Below are 22,350 nucleotides of genomic sequence, written 5' to 3'. Positions count from 1 at the left end.
GCTTTTGAGGACTTGTTCGGTTATGATCAGGGTCTGTCCATCTCCACCAAGGATTTTCACCTATTACAGAGTTTGTTAAGCCCCTGTACTACACCATTCTTTCTCTGACAGTAAGCTAAAAGGAAGTGTGATCACCCAAGGTTTTTCCTGTCCTCAGTCTCTTTAGTGTTGCCCGAGGTGGGGGATGGGGTGCACTATGCCACCAGACTACCCTGTTGTTGTCTCTTAATCCTGCCCAGACTCTGTGTTGACTCAGACACTGGCTGAGATGACCCCAGGGCTGCTTGTGGATCTGGTGGTGCACGACATGGCAAGTGATGGCTCTCTGATGTTCAGCAATGGCTCAGTGCCTGGCCTAGTAGTGAGGGCCAGCAGATATCACCAGGGAGGTGAGTACAAAAAGCCTCTTACATCCAGTGACGTTTTTCTTCCCTTCTTGGTCTTTGTTAAGTCATCCACTTCTCTTTATGGTGACCAGCTTGGCCCTGGGGATCTGGTTTGGGTATACATCAGTTTGCCCAATTAATACCATAATGTGTTATTCAGTAGGAACCTGCTTTGTGCATAGCCTGTGCTCCAAAGTCACTGTATGCAAATCAAATCCTTTAAAAGAATTATTTTAAATGCAGTAGGGCAGTGTGCCATTTATTTAAAGTAATCCTTTGGTGAACCCATTTGCAAGATGAAATCATTTCCTGATCTATAATAATTGGGAAAGTGGGTTTTTACATGTTTGGTTTGTGTAAATTGGAGCTTGCCACCAGTGCAATCTTGGCCTCTGCCTGTATAAGTTAGAGACTGGCCTCTAGTGCTGGGTAGTATCAAGTGCCTGGGGACAGATCCCCTCGGAGCATTTGCCTTTCCTTCCTGCCTAGGGGGTTGCCATTGTGGGTGGGTGGGGCACCAGGAGGCAAGAGGACTTGCTCCTCTGTCCTAGGAAGGGGGTGAATTCTATGCTCGTCCTGGGTCCTGCAGGGAAAGCGCTGGATCCTGGGCAAAGAACAAAAGCTGTCGTCCTTCACGTTGATACGCTGAAGTCAGAGGTTCATGTTTCCCTTCGCCAGGAGCTGGTGAACAGAAAAGCCAAGCAGGTAGGCTGGCCCACGGCTTCTGTTCTTAGGGATTGCTTCCTCTGGATTTACTGGATTATCTGGTATCTTTTGGGATCACAGAACATTAACTGCATTTTCCTTGTGATAACTATATATCATCCTCTTCCTTGGTATACACTCACTTCTGAATGCGCATCACCCTGACACCAGGCCCCCAAATACCCACATTTTGAGCTCTCCTTTATGAGAAAGAAAGCCAACTGAAACAGTGATTGCATTCCATAGTGCACGCACCCTTCTTCACCTGTAGTCTCCCACCTCACAGCTGATAAGAGAGGTGCATTTCATCATCTGTTTCCCAGACTGAGATTGGTCTCTAATGCCAAGGCTACTAAGAGTTCAGCTTCCTTTTAGTGATCTCTCCATTTATGTTCTGGTATTAATTGTCATCTAGCATTTATCAAACTTTGTAACACTTAACCTGGTGCTTTACAGAAAATTGGACCCCCACACTTTTCACAGTGGAATTTACACACACACACACACACACACACACACACACACACACACAGTAGTAACCCACATCAGAACACAGCAGTGAATAGCGCGATGTTCAGTCTGTCAGTAAGCATTTATTAAGCGCCTATTGTGTGCGTGACAGGGAGCAAGTGGAATTTTTGGTTTGCATCAAGTGCCTGGCACAGCTTAATGAATGTTGAATGATAGAAGGAAACAAGCACAAAACTAGAGACTCATCAAACAAGAAAATGAGGGAGAGAGAGAGAGAGATCAAATCCTTCATTTTGAGGAGGAAGTTGGGATTCAGAGAGGGAAGAGACCTGTCCGAGCTTATAGAGCGTGGAATCAGAACTCAGGCTTCCTCATTCCTCCTCCAGGACTCTTGGCACTATATACTGTGCTGCCTACTGTTTTGTCATTTGTGGGAAGAATGGTTGTAAAGTCCCAGGAGGGGCCTTAGAGATCATCTTCCCAAAGCAGGAATCCCTCCTGCTCTAATACACCGTGTCGGCCAGTCTATTAGAACATTTCCAAGTGACCAGGATGGACAATCCATTTTTTATGTTGATTTGAAATCTGCCTCTCCTTAATGTCTATCTGCTAGTCCTCATTCTGCCACTTGAAGCCTTATGGGGTACTTGTTAGCCCTTTGGATAATGGAATATAGGATATCTGTGCATGTATGTATCATGGGATATGATATGGTATAATACAAGACATTTTTTTTTAAATACCCACTGGTGCTAAGCTGCAGGGGAGATGTAAAATTTAAGTCAGATAGAGTTCGTTTGTAGTCTAGTTAGAGGTAAGGGGTATGACACCAACACAGATAGCTAGAATGCACAAAAGTACATGATAAATATTAAATAGTTACAAAAGTAAGGTCCAGTTGTGGAAGGAAAAGTCATCATCAGCCAGAGGAATTTGGGAAGGCTTCCTGGAAGAGGTGGCATTTAAGCGGGGCTTTAAAGGATTAGTGGGAATTCAGTAGGCAAAGAGCAGGAGAGGAGGGCATTTCAAACATAGGGAGCAGATGAGAAAAAGCGTAAAGACATGAGTGAAGACTGGGGTAGATACTTCATATTTACTGTGAGCAAAAATAGACACTCAGTGAGAAAAATTGAGACAATTTTCCCTTTTGTTTTTTCCCAGCTGAAGAAAGACACTGAGCACCGAGCAGTTATAGAGCATTTGGAAAAGACATTTGCCGTAGCCTCCTTGGTGGAGACTGGCCAGCTGGTGGCTTTCCCGGTGGCCTCTCACCTCAATGACACCTTCCGCTTTGACTCAGAGAAGCTGCAGGTTGGTCAGAGGGTCTCTTTGATCATCAAGAGTACAAAGCCCAGTGACATTGGCCTCTTCTTAGCCGTTGAGAGTTCAGTCAAGAAGAGGACTCCAGTTCTGCCCTCGGTGGCTCCTGAGCCTGTGGGGGAAGAATCAGAAGTGATGAGCAAGCTGCTGGAGAAACCCACCCTGCCCATTGGGGAGGTGGTCACTGGAACTGTGAAGTCTGTCAAGGCCACCCATGTCGTCGTGACCCTTGAGAATGGCCTTATTGGCTGTATCCATGCCTCCCAGATTCTGGATGATGTGCCCCTTGGCACCCAGCCTACTGCCAAGCTGAAAGTTGGAAAGTCAGTCACTGCTCGAGTGATTGGCCAGAGAACTTTGTTAACTCACAGGTCAGGAGGCTTTGGGGTGGGGCAAGAGGGAGGTCAGTCTGAGTTAAGGAGACGTTGGAGTTAGAAATGGGAAGTTTCCATCCGTTTGTGCTTCACTTTAAGTAGTAGAGATGTTCTCCAAAAGTTGTGTTTAAATCAGACTTCAGTAAATCGAATTCTACCTTAAATGAATAAGGATACATTCCCTAAAGGAATCCTTTTTTGAAGATTCTTTTGTAAGGTGTATATTATACCTCTTACCCCCATTAGACTCTTGGTAAAATCAGATTTCATGTATCAGGTTGTCTTGGAGCAAGTCGGATTTTCAAAGAAAACTACTGTAGTAAGATGGATGGAGCTGGGGTCTCATTGGCGTGGGTGGGGCCAGTCACATTCATCCTGTGCCGTTTTTATCAGTGTTTCTTTATTTCCATAAATCCTCAATGGAAGATCTACCTATTCTCTCCATCCTTTAATAGGTTGTGGAGATCAGAGCCACACTGGTTGACCTTTGTTATCTTTCCCTCTTGAGCAGGCTCGTTACCTTTCTGCAGAATACCAGAATTAGACAAGTACCCTGCAGATTCACTTTCACTTATAATCCTTTTTTTAAGCAGTTCTCAAACTTTTTGGTCTCAAGACTCCTTTACAACTCTTAAGAATTATTGAGGACCTGTCCCCCCAAAAAACTTTTGTGCGTTATATATGTATCAGTATACTACTAGAAAAGGTTCTGAATATTATTATTAAAATAGTTTGGACCTTGAGTACCCCTGAAAGGGGTCAGGGACTGCCAAGGATCCCAGAACCACACTTTGATGAACCACTGCTTTTTTTGTGGATTTCTTTGCACGTAAATGTGCATTTCTTAATTAAAAACTTTTCTTTAAAAAAGAAAGTATCTCAGAGTTGATCTTGTCCAACCTATGTCTGAATAAGTTTCCCCAGTAAACCTGTTCAATGGGATCATCCAGGCTTTGCTTGAAGGTGTCGTTCCCCCCCACCCCAATCCCACAGTTGAGGGGAAATGCCTTATTTTCTGAGGCAGGCCACTCTTTGGCATTACTCCAATGACTCTGCCCTGCTTTGGAGCAAATTTCTCCTTATGTCCAGCCTACATCCGTCTGCCTCTTTGCAGCTTCCGCTCACTGCTTCCAGTTCTGCCATCTAGATCTAAACAGAACAAGCCTAAACCATCTCCTGAAGGGCAAAGCCTTAAAGACAGCGATGATGCCTTGTCTTAGTGTCCTCTTCCTCTTCTCCAGGCTGACCATGTCCAGCCCCTTGAGCCAGTCCTCACCTGGCATGATTTTTAGGTCTTGGCACACATGTTCTTGGTGATCTCTCTTGTGTGAGTCATTGTTAGTAATGTGCCTACTACTTAAAGGACCCACCCCCATGCATCTTTCTGTAGTTGTACCTTATAGCATCTCTGGGAGGGTATCCATTTTAAGAAGATGGACTTTGGTGATGCCGGCAGTTCAGGGCCATTGAAAGCATTTGTACTTTCCTAATAGAATTGAGCCTGCTCCAGTCCTTCAGCTGGGGTGCCTGCTCATTGTGAGTCAGTCAGTAACATTTATTAAGCGCCTGCTGGGTTCCAGGCACCGTGCTGAGTGCTATCTCCGTGTGTGTTCAGGTTGTGTGTAGATGGAGTAATTCAGTAGGCTGCCCTCACAGCTGCCGTCATCACAGCAGTGTCTCATCTTCCTGAGGAGCGTGCCAGTGCATCTAGAGAGTCTTGCCTTCTATGGAATGTTCCTCTTTTGTTTAGACTTTGGGAAAAGCTCGTCCTCCATGACAGTGGCAAGATACCTTTGTCTCTTAGTTTCTTATTTGGTTTAGCATTACTGTTAGAGAACTGTTGAGTGGCTAATTGCCAGCATCTTGTATGATGCTGACAGCAGTGCAGGAGGCCCTCAGTAAAGGAGGGCTTTGGAGGCGACATTTAGCTCTGTTAATAAGTTTTTTGTGATCAGCTTGAATGCTATCAGGAGTTCTGGCAGTCATGTGACTTTGAAGACCAGAGGTGCCATGGAGTATTATCTGTGACCTTGTATTTTTCTCAAGAATGCTCTGAACACTCACAAAGTATTTAGCCCATTCTTACAAAGTCTTGGTAGAGACGTAGTTAGTGGTGTCTTTTGGGCGGCCCTTCTCTCTAGGGTATTGGTGCCATCTAGGAGCTTTTCCATTCTTTTGAAATGTTCCTCTTTTTTGAGATCTTGAAAATTGGCCCCCACATGCCTTTAAAATTGTATCACCTCTAGCACAGATTTGGGGGGGGGGCAGGGCAATTGGGGGTAAGTGACTTGCCCAAGGTCACACAGCTAGTACGTGTCAAGTGTCTGAGGCTGGATTTGAACTCAGGTCCTCCTGACTCCAGGGCCAGTGCTCTCCTCACTGAGCCAGCTAGCTGCCCCATCTAGCACAGATTTAATCAGATCTTCCTGATCTCCTGGCTTGATTTTTTTCATATATCATTTCCACTTCCTTATAGAACTTATTTTGGATACTGATTCACCTAATGTTGAGTTCAAATATCACGATTTGTTTTTGTCGTCAGGGGTGAGACAAGATCGCTGTAGAAACGTGTTCGAGTCCACCCCATTTCCCTTCTATTTCCTGTCCAGTTTCATCTGTAAATGCTCATGAAATGATCTAATTTAGTTGGGTCTCACACCAACTCTCCATAGCCTTTTTTTCGCTCCTGTTTTTTTTTTTTTTTTGATATTTTGTGAGAGGGTATTGCTATTATCTTCTGTCGTTGCCCTTTATAATAAATACAGCTAGGTCCCAGTTAGTTTCCTGAAATGGTCATATTATTTAAATTCACATCACCAGTTGCCATAGTTTACATAACCATAATTTTGCATAATATGATTCAGATACATGTGACTACTTCAAGGGATTCATTGTCTGCACCAGTTGGGACCTAACTGTGATACCCCAATGAAAATGCACAAAAGAACAAACACATTTCTAAATCTTACCCGATGGCCCACTTATATCTACATTACAAACATTATTTAATGATCCAGGATTCTGGTAGACCTAAGCAGTCCTTAAGAATTCATCATGACTTAGTTGGCTTTTTGAGAATGGTAGAGATCAGGCAGGGGAGAGTGGGGATGGGAAGAAGGAACAGAAACAACTCTCTACCCCTGAGAATTGGAAGAAAGAGCTAGCTTTCAAGCTGTCATCAGTCCATCCATAAGCAGTTTATTAAGCACTTACAGTATACCAGGCCGCGTGCCAGGTGTTAGTGAAATAGCTCCTGTCCTCCAGTGGCTTACGGCGTAGTCAAGCAAAACAGCTTTATGCAAATAATTGTATGTGAAATAGATACAGGGTGATTTTGGGAGCAGGGGTTGCACCTTAGACATTGGGGAGATCAAGGATAGCTTCGTGTGTAAGGTGAGATAGGGAGGTGAGGAGGGAATATACTTAACTTTGGGTAGGGAAGAGAGATGCTTTAGCGCAAGGAGAGAAGCGACTTGACTCATTTTCTTTACTTCTGCAGGTCCCTCCCAATCAGCCATCCATCAAGTTCGCAGACTGTGTCTGAGCTGAGTATTCGACCAAGGTAAGAGGGTCCCTGCTTATACATTAGATGAGGTGTTAGGAAACTATTCCTAACCACTGATAATGAACTCAGTAAAACTATAACTACTTTTTAAAGCCCTTTTGTTTTCAGACTTGGCACATTCTTACTTGTTGTGTCCCCTTCTTCCCATGAACCACTGGGGCTGTAGTGAGTATGGTAATCTGCTGTAGAGAATTTAGATCTTTTACCAGCTTTGAGTATAGTTTGAAATAGGCAACACTGGTCTGTTGGAAAGAGAACATGGTTTGGAATCGGGAGTAGGGTTCTTGGTTTGGAATTGTTATTTTTTAACTAGTTCTGTGAGTCTGGGTTGACCCCAGCCTCTCTCTGTTTCAGTTTCTTGCTCTGTCAGTTCAAAGATTTGTAAAACATTAGAGCTAGAAGGAACTTTAGAAACTATCACCTGAGGCCATATGCTTGATTTTTAATAGCTTGATTACTTTATTTCATTATAGTTGTTTCCTTTGTAATGCTATATATGTTATTTTATGCATTTAAAATGTTATTCTGAGAGGGCTCCATGGGTTTCACCTGACTGCCAAAAGGGTCCATGACACAACAAAAGTTAAGAACCAGTGTCATAATTCATTCCCTTCCTCTTCTGGATGAACAAAATGAGGTGACTTGCTTGAGGTCTGTCCCCACAGCATCTTGGGGATAAGAGATAGGACTCCCACCACCATACCAATGCCTCCTTCCAGATACTAGCCTCATACGGTCTCTCTTCTTCATTTTAAACATTCAAGTTTTTAGCTGATCCTTACTTGGAATGATCTAAAGACCCTTTTTCTCCACCCTCATTACCTGCCTCTGATGCTTCCCAACTTATCAGTGTCCTTGCTAAAATGTGGCTTAACTAAACACAGTACTGCACATAAGGTCTGATCAAGTCAGGGGATAGTGGGACCATCACCTCTAGAGTCATGACTAAGCATAGTGCTTCTCTCTTAATGTAACCAAAGGCTGCATTTGATTTTTTTGGGGGTGTGGGATGGGGCAGTGGGGGAAGGCTGTCATATACTGTTGACTCATTGAGCTTACTGTCCACCCATGTCCCACCCATCTTTATCAGACAGTCTACTGCTTAACTAAACTTCTCCATTTTGGATGTGAAGCGGATTTTTTTTTTAAACCCAAGTTCAAGTGTGTGGAAGGTAGATCATAGAATTAAGAAATACAGGTTTAATTTGTGTCCTGTTACTTTACTGAAGTTACTGCTTTAGTTAATTTTAGTTGACTCTGTGTAGAGAGTTTTGTAGGTAGACCATTAATTGTGATCTGGAGATAACAATTTTGTTTTCTTTTTTGCCTGTAAATGATCTCTGATTTTCTTTTTCTTGAAGTCAGATATCATTTCTAGAACTATATGAAATAACAGTGGTGACAGTGGATATCCTTGCTTTGCCCTTCCCCTCCTGATTACATTGGAACAACCTCTATCACTTCTCCATTACAGATAATTCTGCTTCTTGGGAAAAGGTCCATTCCTCTATTTTCTGGTTGCTGTTTTTTTTCTAAACATGAATGAGTGTTATATTTATAGTTTCCTAATGTTGACCATTCTGTGCATTCCTGATCTAAACCCAACCTGTTCATAAAGATAGTCTTTTGGATATGTTGCTGTCACCTCTTTGCTAATATTTTATTTGCTGTATTTTGCATCAACATTTATTGGAGATAATGTGTCAGAGTTTTCTTTTTCTTACCTCTTCCCAGTTTAGGTCTCAGAAAGCCATATTTCATGAAAAAGAAAGATCACGTAGTCCAATCATGTTATTTTATAAATGAGGAAACACTTGTCTTTCAATTTTTCTGTGTGTCACGTTCTTCCACTTCCTAGTCTCCTTGCAAAGTTTAGAATTTCTGACTCTTGAGATTTTTTTCCTTGTTATATTGAAGTCTTCCTTTCATTTTAAAAACGAACACTTTGTTCTCCATGATTAGCCTCCATGATTAGGTGGTTCATCTAGTCTTGGTGCGATTGAAGTGGGCAATTTTAAGAACACATTTCTCTTGTCTTTTCCAAGGGAAGGAAGATACCTGACAAACTATCATAAAAGAAGTTTTTGTTTTTTTAAATGCTTAAGAAAAATAGAGGCTTTTACTTAGCTCATGTAGACCTGTGGACATGAGCTGGAACAAACCATTCTTGTTCTAATATCATGAGGGAGTACCTTAGGAGTGCACGGGATTGGGCTGAGGGCATAGTATTTGACCTGGTGCTATTTTTAAGGAGCTTTTCAAACTGGCTTCTCCCCTTAATAAACCAAGACCATTTCCTTCTCTGCCTTGTGTGTAAACAGTGAGCTGGAGAAAGACGTCAGTAATGACCCCAGCACTCAGTCCTCTAGCCCCACAGAGAAGCTCAAACAGTACCCTCCTGGCCAGACGGTGATCTGTTTTATGAGAAAGGTGAGATGAACATTCTGGTACTAACGTGTCCTCTTTGGGGGAAAGGGGAAGGGGATTGGGAAGTGATGGGGGACAGAGAGAAAACCTATTACTCAAGCAAACAAGCATTTTGGGGGTACCCCATAAGTGTTCGGCATTAAACCTTGCTTATGCCATTCAGGGGATAAAAAAGGAGAATAATATGTGATCCATTGCTTTTTTAGAGTGTAAAGTCTGATTGAGGCTAAAGAGCAAGACTAAGATGTGAAAAAATGAAAGATAAGTGCTAAACCATGTAGTGTACAGATTGTACTTGCAGGGGAAGGTTAGAGGAGGGTGTGGTGAGTGTGGGCAGAAGCACTTGGGGAAAGCTTTGTAGAAGAGGTAAGAGTTGAACCAGGCTTTGAAAGATGCATTAAAGCTTGAACATTGGGATTCATCTTGCGTATGTGGCTGTGTCTGGAAAGTGTAGGATTTGGAAACTAAAGGCCTTCTCCCTCACACCTCCCATCCCCCCAAAGGTGGAAGGACAGTCTTGTGCACGTTTGGGAATGTGGGCACAAAGAAATCAAGGCTGACCTGTTCTCATGGTGGGTGGGGGCCATATCTGGGGCGAGGACTGGTAGGTCAGGTGAAGCACCAGCAAAACCAACACCACTCCTATTGAGGCAGTGAGCTGCTTTGGCAGGTCCTTGGTGAACTGCTGGAAATAATCGGGTGCTTCTGTACTCTCGTGAGTGTGAGCATTCTCTCACTGTAGATTGCAGCCCATCTGTACCTGCCCATGCTGCGTCACTTGAAGTGCAGTATTTAAAATGAAATCCCTAAAGGAAGACAGTGAATGCTGGGGGGCGGAGGGGTGGCGTTCCGTTCTGGGAGGTCCATGGTATTCCTGAAGGAATGGGATATAGTTCCAAGAATTTGTGGCTTACAGTACCACAAAAAGGGAGAAAACTTTCATGATTTCTCCCCTTTTCTGTTTTTCTTCTCCCTTCCTCACTCTTGTCTTTCAGTTCAACGTGATCAGAAAATGGCTTGAGGTGGAGATAACTTCTGATGTCCGGGGAAGAATCCCTCAGCTGTTGACCTCTCTCAGTTTCAAGGTCGGTCTCTGTACCTGTGGGCCAGAGGCTTGAGGATCCTCAGCCTCTGGGAACATTTGTAGTGCATATCTAGACATCGTACATGTCTAGAGTACTCTTTATGTTTACTCGGGCAACAGGGAATGAGGGGTGTTGATCCCTGGGTTCCATAATATAGCTGAATTCTGCCATCTGTCTGACCAGCCTTCTTAGTCTCCCAAGCATGAGTTCCCTCCAAGGAGGGAACTCTTTTCTTTTCTCTCTTTCTCCTTTGGTGCTTTTAGCCATTCTCATGGATTCAGTCACACCACCTCTACATAGGCAAATCTCCCATCTGTCTATCCAGCTGCATTGTCTCCCCTAAACTCTATCCCCGAGTTACCTGCTAGACATTAGCATTTAGATAAGACTGCTGGCACCTCCAGTACCCCATGTCCAAAGCTTGACTCATACCCTCAGGCTGGTCCCCCTTATCACTGCTTCTGCTGATGGCACAGGACTTCTTTCTCCTTTGGACCCACATTTAATCAGCTGCCAAGTACTGTCGACTCTCTCTCCACATTCTGGATTATTGTAAGAGTGTCCTGACTGGTCTCTTTGCTCCCAAGCCTGTTTCCTTTGCGATCCATCTACCCCACAATTGCCAAAATAATTTTCCTAGGGCCAGAGGTCTGATCATGTCAGCCACCCACCCAGAACCTTCGGTAGTTCCCCATTCCTGTGGGATAAAATGCAAATTCCTCTATTTGTCACTTAAGGCCCCACACAGTTGAACTCCAGTTACCTTTCCAGATGTATTTCTCATCACTTAACACCTACCTGTTGTTAGTTGCAAAGATTATATATAAAACATTGAATGTATTAGTTGCAAAGATCAGCTGGGACATAAAACATAGAACATAAAAGTTCAAGCATATGGGGCTAGTAGCGATTGTCTGAGCACGACATTGTTGTGCAGCATCTGGAATGCACTGCTCCTCCTCCTTTGCCATTCAGAGTGCTTTTCTTCCTTAGCTTGATTCAGGTGCCACCTCCCTTCTCCTCGCTAACACCCTCTCCCCCGCAAAAGGGTTCTCTGATCCCTCAGCAAATAATGTTTTTTTTGATCTTCAAATTTTCCTGTGGTATCTTCTAACCCTCCTTTGCCCCCATCACTCCCTGTTTTGTGTTATATTTACCTTTGTATGTGTCATCCTTCCCCCTAGGTAAGCTCCATGAATTCAGGGATTACATCCCAAGTTTAAAAAACAAAACAAAACTTTGAGCATCTAGTGAGGTGCTTTGCCCAAAGCAGAGGTTTGTTGGATTGAATCAAAGTTCTCACTCATCTAGGTTCTGAAGCGTCCGGAGAAGAGATTCAAGATCGGCCAAGCCTTGAGTGCTACTGTGGTCGGCTCAGAATCCCCGAAGGGCTTCCTCACCTTGTCTCTCGTAGGTATGATGATGAAACAACCCCTGGCTTGTCAGGAAAGTGGCCTTCAACCCATCTGGGCAGGAGAGGGCGTAGGACTCATTCCGCTTGTTGTGGGAAGAGTCTGAATGTGGGCCGTGATGTGCTCTCACTGTAACTCTGGAGACATGAAGCTTGGCTTCAAGTCAGAGAAGGCTGATCCTTAGATCCCCCGCTTCTCTGTTCTTCCTGACCCCTTCCCGACCTGACCTAGCTGCCAGGCTTTGCAGCCATTTTTCTTTCTCTTGGCTGAGTCCCGTTCTCCTCTCCCAGGTCCTCACAAATTGGAAGAAGGAGAAGTAGCCATGGGCCGCGTGGTGAAGGTCATCCCCAAAGAGGGACTGCAAGTCCTCTTCCCATTTGGGAAAGTTGGGAAAGTTAGCATCTTTCACCTGAGCGACTCTTATCTGGAGGCGCCCCTGGAAGGCTTCCACCCTGAGAAAATGGTCAGGTGAGACTGACTGGCCTTCTGCTCTGTGTCCATCTCCCTGTTCTGCCCCATTCTCTGGTTCTTTGTGTATTTTAGTCCTGTGTCACCACTGAGAACTTAGAACATAAACTCCTGGAGGGCCTTGGTGCAGAGCTGGTTACACAGCTGACCCTCATTTTGTAACAGCTTTCAAACACTTTCCCACCTGGTTTCGGTTTATTCCCTCTCCCCTCCTGCCCCATAGGTAGGCTAAGTGGGTCATCCCTCTCTTATGAGAGGAAGAACCTGAAGCCTAGGCAGAGGCAGTGACAAAGCCTGAGACCTCACCATGGACTAGTGGCAGAGATGGGTCTAGAGGCCAGTTCTCTCAATTAATTAGCAACAGTAATAATATTATTAATAATATAATTCCACAAGCATTTATTAAGCTGTGTTATATCACAGACAAAAATGAAAATGACATAGTAACTTCTGTTGGTAAAGCACTTTAATGCTGCATAATGCTTTAGACCACAGGCATTTATTAAATGCTTACTGTGTGCTGTCTACTGTGCATACAAAGAAAGGCAAAAACACCATCCCTGCCCTCCCTCAAGGAACCAGCTTTCTAATGGAAGAGACGATAGGCCAAGAATGGTCTATGTTGGAGATACACAAGTATAATTGGCAGGGAATCTTGAATGCCACCAGACAGGAGGGATGAGAAAGTCCTTTTGCAGACGGTGGGATTTGAACTGTCTCGAAGGAAGCCAGGGAAGTCTGAGAGGAGAGAGGGCGCTGGGCTTGAGGGACTGAGGCAGGAGATACGTACTGTGTACTGGGAGCAGCAGGAGGGCTGGGGTGGCTGGATTAGAGAGTTCAGAGGGGAAAGATGGAAGGGACCAGATTGTCTATAAAAGCCAAGTAGAGGACTCTGGATCTGATTCTGTGGTGATGGGGCCATTAGAGTTCTTTGGGCAAAGGGCTGGGGGAGCCGTAGGGGCCTAGACATGGGCAGCCTGGACTCGACATGCAGCGCCTTCCTTTAGGTCCATGCTGCCCCGTGCACTAGATGTCATGGTTCTGAGCCTGATCTAGAGGATGGGTCCTGCGTGGGAAGGCTGCAGGTCCTGGCTGGGTGCTCACTAAACTCTCTGGGTCTCACTCTTTTCTCCCTTTCTGCAGGTGTTGTGTGCTATCCAACAAAGACCCCGTACTGACCCTGTCACTACGACAGTCCAGGTAGGCTTTGGGCTAGGCCTCTTTTGGGGGGGGCAGGGGGCAGATCACCCTCTTGATCAATTTTCTAGGTTTAGAAAAGTTTGAATTTCTTTCAGCTCCTTGCCTTCCTGCACCTTTTTTGGGGCCCTTGGCGTAAAGAACCCAGGGTTGTTCTAATTGCATATTACCCCATATGCCGGTTCTTAAGGTTTTTTTCCCTCAGAGACAAGGGTAGTCTGGTGTCAAGGTCTCCTGGGCTGCCTGAATTCAGGGGGTCAAAAAACCAGAAGAGCAGAAATACAGTGATCCATGTCAACTGTGAAGGATTTATGATGAAAAATGCTATCCATCCCCAGACAAAGAGATGGTGGTGTCTCCATACAGATTGAACATATTTTTTAACAATTTTTGTCAGTGTTTTTTTTTTTGTCTACTTTTTTTCTTTCACAGCATCACTATTATTGATATGTTTTGCATGACTACATGTATATAACCTATATTGAATTGCTCGCCTTCTCAATGGGGAGGGAGGAAGAGAGAGAGAGAACTTGGAACTCAAGGTTTTAAAAATGAATGTTAAAAATTTTCTACATGTAACTGGGGAAAGATAAAATATTGAATAGGCAAGCAAATAAATTAAACCTTAAAGAAAAGAAAACCTCAAAAAAAAAAACCAAACAAACCCAGAAGAGTCCAAGATGGGTATATAATTAGCCTGTGGCAGGGGGAAGGATCATTCTCTGGGCAGTTTTCTTAGTGATTAAAATTTATGCCAATGTCGCCATGGTTATGGGTTCATCTTTTTTTCTGTTCAGTTAATTTTTGTTAAGAGACTTCTATGTGCCAGGCACTAGGGATACAGTGACAAAAAAAGAAATCATCCCTGTCCTCAAGGACATTGTACTGGAGGGAAATGACATTCATAGTACATACTAAATAAAGTAAACATAAATTACAAATTGCAGGAAAGGGCTGAAACAATTGAACTGAGCTTTGAAAGAGAGCTAGGAATTATAGAGGCAGGGATGAGGAGAAAACATGCCAGACATGGGGACCAGCCTGTGCAGGGGACAGAGATTGGAAGGTGGGATGTTTGGTGCCTGAGACTCTAATTTGTCTAGTTTGACAGAATGTAGAATGCTGAAGGGGAGGGCCGGCCTGGGAAGAATGGCACAAAGACTGGGTGGAGCAGTTAAGCATGGTGTTCACCTCGTGTGCCCCTCCCCCTCCACTTGTTCCCCCAGAACAAACCCCAGAATGAAAAGCAAAATAGAAGACCCTGAAGTGAACTCTATCAAGGACATTAAAGAAGGACAGCGCCTACGGGGCTATGTGGAAGCCATCAAGAAGCTGGGAGTGTACTTTCGGTGAGAAGTGTGGGGCTAGAGGCCTGGGTCAGAGGACCCCCAGGTCTTCCTGTCCACTCCTCTGCCTCCTAGAACTGTACAGTTACCAAACCTCTTTTTAGGGAATCTCAGAAAAGGGGCTTCTACCATTCATGGAAATTACTGGGTGGCCTTAGTAGGGAGGAGGGTTGTGTCTGCCAGAAGTTCCCTTTTGCTGTAAAATGACTGCTTCCTGTTTCTGAAGTCACTAGAGGGTCTCTGCCCCCCATCTTAGACTTTGCAGAGTTGTCTCATTGCTCCAGGATGACCAAGGTTTTCCCTCCGAATCTACAGTTGTGTCTTTCTTTTTTTATAGCATTGGCCCGACACTTGTGGGTCGGGTCAAGTACCGTCATGTTACCAAGTACTTCCTGTCTGACAGAACTTTGTACCAAACTTACCTTCCAGAAGGAAAGCTTCTTTCAGCCAAGGTCTTGAGGTAGGCTTAGAAACAGAGGCAGAGGCTGTGCTCGTACCCCACCCCCATGCCCTTGTCAATAAGCTGCCTCAGGGCCCCTCCTCCCATGGTTTTGAGTTAAGTGGCCTTCATAAAATAAAGCCAGGCCAACTCTCAGGCAGATTCCTAAAAAGACAAATTGTGGCCGGGGTGAATCTACTGTGCAGACCAAAGTAAGCCCTTTTCTTGGGAGCCTCTTAACTCTGCAGGTCTGGAGACCTAGCCCCAGAGTGTCAGCCATGGGCTTCCAGTGCTGCCATTCCAGCCCTGACTCTGCCCCCATACTGACTCCACCAGTCCATGTGACAAGAAGGTTCTTGGTCAGTTCCGCTTGAGTCCAGACCGAAGAAAAGTGTTTGGCTTTGTTTCCTCTCGTTGCTGTCTCTCTGTGCCCATCCAGGGTGAACCGGCAGCAGAACCTGGTGTATCTGTCCTTCCTCCCCAAAGACACTGGGGAGCCAGATGTATTTCCTGAGTCTTTGGGTCTGCCACTGCGGGACCAGGGGAAGGAGATGCTCAGCGGTCAGCCTAAGAAGAAGCGGAAATTGGAGGAAGGAGATCATGGTGACTCCAAGACAAAGCAGAAGAAGCAGAAGCAGCAAGAGTCAAAGACGAAACTGAAGGAGGAAGAGGGCAGTGAGCCCAATGTCAAACCAGGAGAAAAGTCAGCAAATAAAGGGAAGCGGAAGATGCCAGAGTTGGAAAGAGAACAGGTACTTCCTTGTGTGGAGATCTCCTTTAAAAAAGAAAACATTGGAAGCGAGAACTCCGTGGCCTCCGTACTGTGCCCTGGAGAGAAGGCCGAGGGTAGACCGAGTGTAGAGGTGACCTCCCAAGGCCATGGTTGTCCATGATGTGGTCCAGGAGGTCAGAGATGGGGCCGCTAGGTACAACCCTAGCACTCAGACGCCCTTTGGTGTCTGCCTTGAGAGGTCTTAGGGATAAGTTAGTAAATGCCAGCTGAATGAACAAATCGGTCACTTCTATCTCCACTCTGTGTTGTCCCAGGAGAAATCGAACAAGAAGAAAAAGCAAAACTTCCCACCTGAAGAAGATGATAGTGGAGTTGAAGTTAATTATAAGGAGGAGAAAAAGAAGAGACTTAAGCAGCCCAAGGTAAGAAAGGTCGGCTCTTGAAGGGGGAAATGACTGGGTGTCTCAAGACCTAAGTCTGCTCCTGATTGTACCACTCGCTGGCTGTGTGACCTCGGGAATTCCCCTCTCCTCTCTCTCTTCATGTCCTTATCTATAAAAAGGAAGATAATAGTTACAGTTCTGTCTTGTGATTTGGTTGGCCTTGAAGACAGGAAGGTCTGGGTTCAAGTTCTCTTTCTGTGATGGTGGCCAAATCATTTAACTAAAACTCAGACCAGAGTTTGCAGAACATCTTTACTAGTACAAAGAGTTTCATAAGTCAGTGACATCATCAGTGTACACCCTGCTCCTCCCTATATCCCAATTTAAACACAAAACACCAGGCTTCAAGTCTAGAAGGGTCTGGGTTCTAATCTTGCCCCCAGTTGGTAGCTTTATGGCCCAAGATAAACGATTTAACTTCTGGACCTCAGTATCCTCTTCTGTAACATAATGATGGCAGCTACTTCATTGGCCTTAAAGCTCCATTTAAATGTGATGATGAGATCAGATCACAGAGATGAAGCTACAAAGCCCCACAATGTCATAAGTGGCAACAGTGTCCCTGCGCACTGCTGTACACAGATCAGGGCTCCCGGTAGAGCCATCATCTTGTCTGTGCCAAAGGGTACAGCCTGCCCTTGTCTTCTCATCCTTGACGGTTCTTGTCAGTAGATGATCATTGGGTAAATGCTGTTTGCCCAGCGTCAGGAGATGGAGGGGTTGGGGAGTGGTTATGTGGCAGGCCTGGGGAGACCAGGGAGACTCGGCAGTGTCTGATCAGAAGGAAGCCTCTGGCCTCAGAGTCTCTCTGGTTCTTACAGAAGGAGCAGCCCAAGCCAAAGGAAGTCCCCAGGCTGCAGCTGTCTTCGGGCTTTGCATGGGACGTGAGTCTGGACATGCTTACCCCTGCCATGCCTCCCCAAGAGGAGAGTTCGGACAGCGAAGAAGAGGAAGCAAGCCAAGCCACGGTTCGGTCTTCCCCTGGGGCTTTTTTAGTCTCCCCGAGGAATATTTTCCAAAACCTAGCCTTGTGATGGGAGGCCCTGCCTTAGATGATTTGGACGGGAGGGAGTCACTAAATCTGTCTCCCAAGACCCTAAGAGGCCTTTTGGGAAGCTTCCAGCTCACCTCAACGTGAGCCTTAGGGTTCAGGGAAGATACAACAGTAAGAAAGTTCAAGGGCCCTGGAGTTGAGCCTGTGATTAGTGGACACGGTAATGACAGTGATTGAAATGCTAGCCAGTGGGGACTCTGGGCTCCCAGGGGAATGAGAGGGTGACAGAATCCAGATGCCTTCTTGGCTGTCTCTGCATGTGCCTCTCTAGGGTGGGTTGGAGTTGAGAGCTGGGTGCCACCACTCACTCTTACCTGCTCCTCCGTAGCTGAAGAAGAAAAGCAAAAAGGACAAGGAGCTGGAGAAACAGCAGGCAGAGAAGGAGCTGTCACGCATCGAGGCAGCCCTGATGGACCCCAGTTGGCAGCCTGAGACCGCGGATGACTTTGATCGGCTGGTTCTGAGCTCCCCCAACAGCTCCATTCTGTGGCTGCAGTACATGGCCTTCCACCTGCACGCCACAGAGATCGAGAAAGCCCGGGCAGTGGCGGAGAGAGCTCTTAAGTCCATCTCCTTCAGGTAAAGAGGCACCCTCCCGGCAGCTCCCATGGAGAGGAGAAGGAAGCACATCTTTGGGGAATGCTTGGCTTGGCAGGAGTTAGCTCTGCAGACTGATTGAGGGTGGCTGCTCTTCCTTTCTTCCTTCCATCTGGCTTGTGGCTTCTGTACAGGTCATGAGCACCTGAGTAGGGAGGGGAGGTGAGAGCACCATGGGGGCTACTGCCTTTTCTGTTTGTGATAAGAACAGGGATGAGTGAAACATAGTAACTATCTTCTTGTAGTTTTTGACTTCATAGGGATAGATGCAAATAATTATGATACTCAGTAAATTGTGATCAGTCGGTATGAGATCCAGGCTCTCCTGGTTCGGAGGAGGAGGAGGGAGGATTCATGTTCAGGGATTGATACCCTCTCAACCCCAATCTGTGAGTCAAGGCCCTCACTCCCTCCAGGGAAAGACCTAAGAGATATTGTATGTCCTCCCTGATGGAGTTGGATCCGGCAGGGAATGCCAAAGAATCAAGGATCCAGGCTTCTGACAAACTTTTGAAAGGCAGGGATTGCTCAAGATTGATCTCTAAGCCTGTTCCCTAACATTGAGGGGGTGTGGGAGATCTGAAGGCTGCAGCAGGGGGTGGTGGTGGTGGTGGCTGTAATCTGTATTTCAGACACTGAGAGTTAGCCCCCATATAGAGGGGAAAGAGGTCCATTGGACTGGAGCTTGAGTTTTGACCCCTCTGTATCCTGCTTCCCCTCTGGACCCCCAGAGAAGAGCAGGAGAAGCTAAATGTGTGGGTGGCCTTGATGAACCTGGAGAACATGTATGGCTCCAAAGAGACTCTGACCAAGGTCTTTGAGCGGGCAGTGCAGTACTGTGAGCCCTTGAAGGTCTTCCTCCAGCTGGCTAACATCTACACCAAGTCAGAGAAGTACCAGGTATGTTTCCCAACTCCTTGATCAGAGATGATCCCCTTCAAGCCCCAGGAGAGTCTCTTCCCCATCCCTCCTTGAGACAGAACTTGCCCAGTGGGCGTCACAAAGGCAGGGTTTAAAGTTGAGAATCCTCGGCTCTTGCTGTAACTTTGAGAAAATTGTTTCACAATCTTGGGCCTCAGCATCCCTATCTATGAAATGGGAAGAATAATTCCTTCCTTTTAGAGGTTAAGCAAATTGCTAGATGTGGAAATTATTTGAAGGTGAAGATGTCAACAGAATTCCAGTCGTGTCTCCTTAGTGTACCCTAGATAGGAGGAAAGTGTCTCTCTCCAAGTATAGTGCCTTCTCATTTTGTCTTTCCCATCCCTCTTTGTCCTCACACCCCCTTAGGGACCTCTCCCTGAGCTCAAGAGCAATGTACCCTGGGAGGAGTCACCTCGCTAAAATAAAAGCTCTCTCCCATCCCTTCCTGGCCCCCAGTCTCTGGCCTGGGTTTCACTTTGGTTCTCTTGTTCATCTGCTCACCTCCTCTTTTCCCCCAGGCAGCTGAAGAGCTCTATGGTCGGATGCTGAAACGTTTCCGACAAGAGAAGACTGTGTGGATCAAATATGGTGCCTTCCTTCTTCAGAGGGGGCAGGCTGACGCCAGTCACCGCCTGCTGCAGCGGGCCTTCAGTTGTCTGCCACAGAAAGAACGTAAGGCCTCTTTGTCCCTCTTATCCCCATCTCTGCTTTCCCCAAGTGGGGCTTCTGGGGATTCCTCCAGCTTGGCACAGGTGGGCCTTCTTGTCAGGGTGACTTTCGTGTAGTTCTTGGTTTTGCACAAAATAACAGTTGACCTTCCCAGAGTCCCAGTTCTCAAGGATGAGGATATCAGAATTAAACTTCACCCCCAGCCACTTTGTTGAGATGTTATGTGGGCTTAGGTAAAGAGGCCCAGTGGCCAGTGAAGTTAGGACCTTTCCCTGACTCCACCTTCCCCATCCTTAACATACCCAGTAATCTCAGATTAGGCTTTGTCCTTCCAGAAAGGGCTGGGATCCTGGGAACGATGACCAAGGAGTAGGAGTGGGCATCCTTCCCCATCATCTTGAACCTAGTCTGTTAGAGAAAGGTCTGAGTCACCATTGCCGTTGCAGATGTGGATGTCATCTCCAAATTTGCCCAGCTGGAGTTCCACCTGGGGGATGCAGAACGAGCCAAGGCCATGTTTGAGAGCACCCTGAGCAGCTACCCCAAGCGCACAGATGTCTGGTCCGTCTACGTTGACATGGTCATCAAGCACGGGAGCCAGAAGGAAGTCCGGTAGGTCGGGGGAGGGAGAGAGGACAAGGAGCTGGCCAGCCTTGGAGTGAGGCAGGGGAAGGCTCATTGGTCCTGAGGTGACCAACTGCTTGCCTAGTGACCCAGTGCTTTTTTGATTCTAGCTAAAACTGGCTTTTGTGTATAAAGAGGCAGCCCTGTGTTTATTTCTCTCCACCTTCCAGCCTTTCTCCATCCTTTTACCAGAAGGAGGTTTTGTCCAATAGCGAGGGGCCTCTGTTTGGCCTTGGGCAGCAATATGGGCTCAGTGGGCTGGCTAGAAGCCAGAGAGCTTGGGCCTTCCTAATAATTGTCTGTGTATCAGCTTTCATTTCTAGCACTTTCTCAGGCATGACCTTATGTTTTTCCTGGCACCCATCCCAAGGAGTGGGGGCTAGGGCAGAACTGGGACTGGGATATAGGGCTGCTGATGTTAAGTTCAGGTCTTTCTCCTGAGACTCCATCCCCATCTCCCAGGCCCAGCAACTTCACTCTCAGTTTATTTGGGGTAAGGCCGAGTTTTCTCCATTGCCTGTGCCACAGAGAGATTTCTTAGTACTGACAAATTCTGGCTGTGGAGGGCCAGGCTCCCATTCCCTGAGCTCTCTATTCTTGTGACCCAGGGACATCTTTGAGCGAGTGGTGCACTTGAGTCTGGCCCCCAAGCGGATGAAATTCTTCTTCAAACGCTACCTGGACTATGAGAAACAACACGGCACAGCCGAGACGGTGCAGGCTGTCAAGGAGAAGGCCTTAAGCTATGTGGAGGCCAGGAGCACCCTTACTGAGAGCTAGTTATTGACTCTGGGGCCCAGCTGGGCCATACCAGCATCCTCCCAGTGATCACTCCAGGAGACTGGACATGAGATGTATTTTTTTAAAAACCATAATGGGGGGGGAGCTGGTGTGAGGGGCTTTATTTAAGTGTTGTTTGTAGTGATACAGGGTAGCCCTGTAAAAGCCAGGAGTGATGCCCGTCTGTGTGTAGGGGTGTGTGTGTGTGTGTGTGTGTGTGTGTGTGTGTGTGTGTGTAGCTAGGTGTGTGAGTGTTTGAGTGTGCAGAAGTATGTATGTCAGGCATGGTCAATGTGTCTCATAATTTCTCTGAACTTTTTTTTCTTTTTTGTTACAAGGGATGGTTGGGTGGGAGGGGGGATATATTGTGAAATAAAGATGATATAAAAGCAAGAGTTAAAAAACATTTTTTAAGTGAACATAAGAGATCTCTTTAAAAAAACAAACCAGCTTGTTTCCTCCGTGTCTCTTCCCAGTAATGCTGGAGGGCACTTTCTCTGCCCATTGTTTGTTTCACAGTCATTCTCTGACTGACAGACTCCCAAGAAACCTGCCTGATCTGTGGCATATGATTTGTGCACCCCCACCCTGTCCAGTCTGTACGACCTTCCTTGGAAAGGTGGCCTAAGGTCAAGAGGGCTCACTGGGGTTAGAGTCTGAGTTTAAATGAACTTGTTCACTCATCTGTCAAGTGGGAAAGAGAATACTCATGCTGACTTTCACTGGGGTTGTCTTAAAGAAAGTGCTTTGTGAAGAATTTATTGTTCCTTGGGAAGGGGTCACGGTGGGGGGCTGAATTGGCAGTCTCATGATCAGGCTCTCATGTAAGCACATCTGTGAGCTCATCTGAAGGGTGTAAGGAAAATCAGAAGTTGCTAGGCCATGACTTCTTTTAGCACTCCTACCAGATCCCAGAGATCCTCGTGGACCCATGGTCCATTTGCCTAGTCATGCCTCGTTGCAGAACATGCCTGAAATCTGCTAGGGCAGGGGGAGGAGAGCGCCACAGCACTGGGGAGCCCGGGGTTCCAAGCCTATGCTCTGATTTGGGGAATCAACTGCCTTGCAGTCTTCCTCTTCTGGGGGTCTTGTGAAGAGAGGAGCAAGCGAAGCAGCTCCTCGGGGAGAAAGGACAGAGAGGGCTGCGTTCCTCAACAGTACCCATGTCCCTTTGATGAAGGGCAACATTGAGACTTGTCATTCGTGTCCTTGCTGCATGCCTACAGGTGTCCCTAGAACACTTAAAAGGAACTGAATAAGTAACCACCTTCCCTTGCTTAGCCTCCAGACATTCAAAGAAGTGCATCCTAAAGGTTACACGGCGCCTTTCT

The 22,350-nt window shown here is 46.2% G+C and overlaps 1 protein-coding gene across 1 annotated transcript in view; it reads left to right on the top strand.

Moving 5' to 3' along the window:
• Window positions 1-21,417, top strand: part of PDCD11 (programmed cell death 11) — a 40,960-nt gene extending 19,543 nt beyond the window's left edge. The window contains exons 18-36 of the mRNA XM_036735965.1: window positions 240-389; window positions 976-1,091; window positions 2,724-3,253; window positions 6,756-6,818; window positions 9,143-9,251; window positions 10,244-10,333; window positions 11,645-11,747; window positions 12,036-12,213; window positions 13,357-13,413; window positions 14,637-14,759; window positions 15,094-15,216; window positions 15,635-15,947; window positions 16,243-16,350; window positions 17,193-17,339; window positions 17,754-18,004; window positions 18,754-18,922; window positions 19,465-19,618; window positions 20,062-20,227; window positions 20,848-21,417. Coding sequence (XP_036591860.1) covers window positions 240-389; window positions 976-1,091; window positions 2,724-3,253; window positions 6,756-6,818; window positions 9,143-9,251; window positions 10,244-10,333; window positions 11,645-11,747; window positions 12,036-12,213; window positions 13,357-13,413; window positions 14,637-14,759; window positions 15,094-15,216; window positions 15,635-15,947; window positions 16,243-16,350; window positions 17,193-17,339; window positions 17,754-18,004; window positions 18,754-18,922; window positions 19,465-19,618; window positions 20,062-20,227; window positions 20,848-21,019 — 3,122 coding nt within the window. The 3' untranslated portion in view covers window positions 21,020-21,417. The remainder of the gene's footprint in view (window positions 1-239; window positions 390-975; window positions 1,092-2,723; window positions 3,254-6,755; window positions 6,819-9,142; window positions 9,252-10,243; window positions 10,334-11,644; window positions 11,748-12,035; window positions 12,214-13,356; window positions 13,414-14,636; window positions 14,760-15,093; window positions 15,217-15,634; window positions 15,948-16,242; window positions 16,351-17,192; window positions 17,340-17,753; window positions 18,005-18,753; window positions 18,923-19,464; window positions 19,619-20,061; window positions 20,228-20,847) is intronic.
• Window positions 21,418-22,350: the final 933 nt, after the last annotated feature.

The sequence above is a fragment of the Trichosurus vulpecula genome, chromosome 8, assembly GCF_011100635.1.
Source record: "Trichosurus vulpecula isolate mTriVul1 chromosome 8, mTriVul1.pri, whole genome shotgun sequence".
In the NCBI taxonomy this organism is placed as follows: domain Eukaryota; kingdom Metazoa; phylum Chordata; class Mammalia; order Diprotodontia; family Phalangeridae; genus Trichosurus; species Trichosurus vulpecula.
This window is presented reverse-complemented; position numbering and strand designations above follow the sequence as displayed.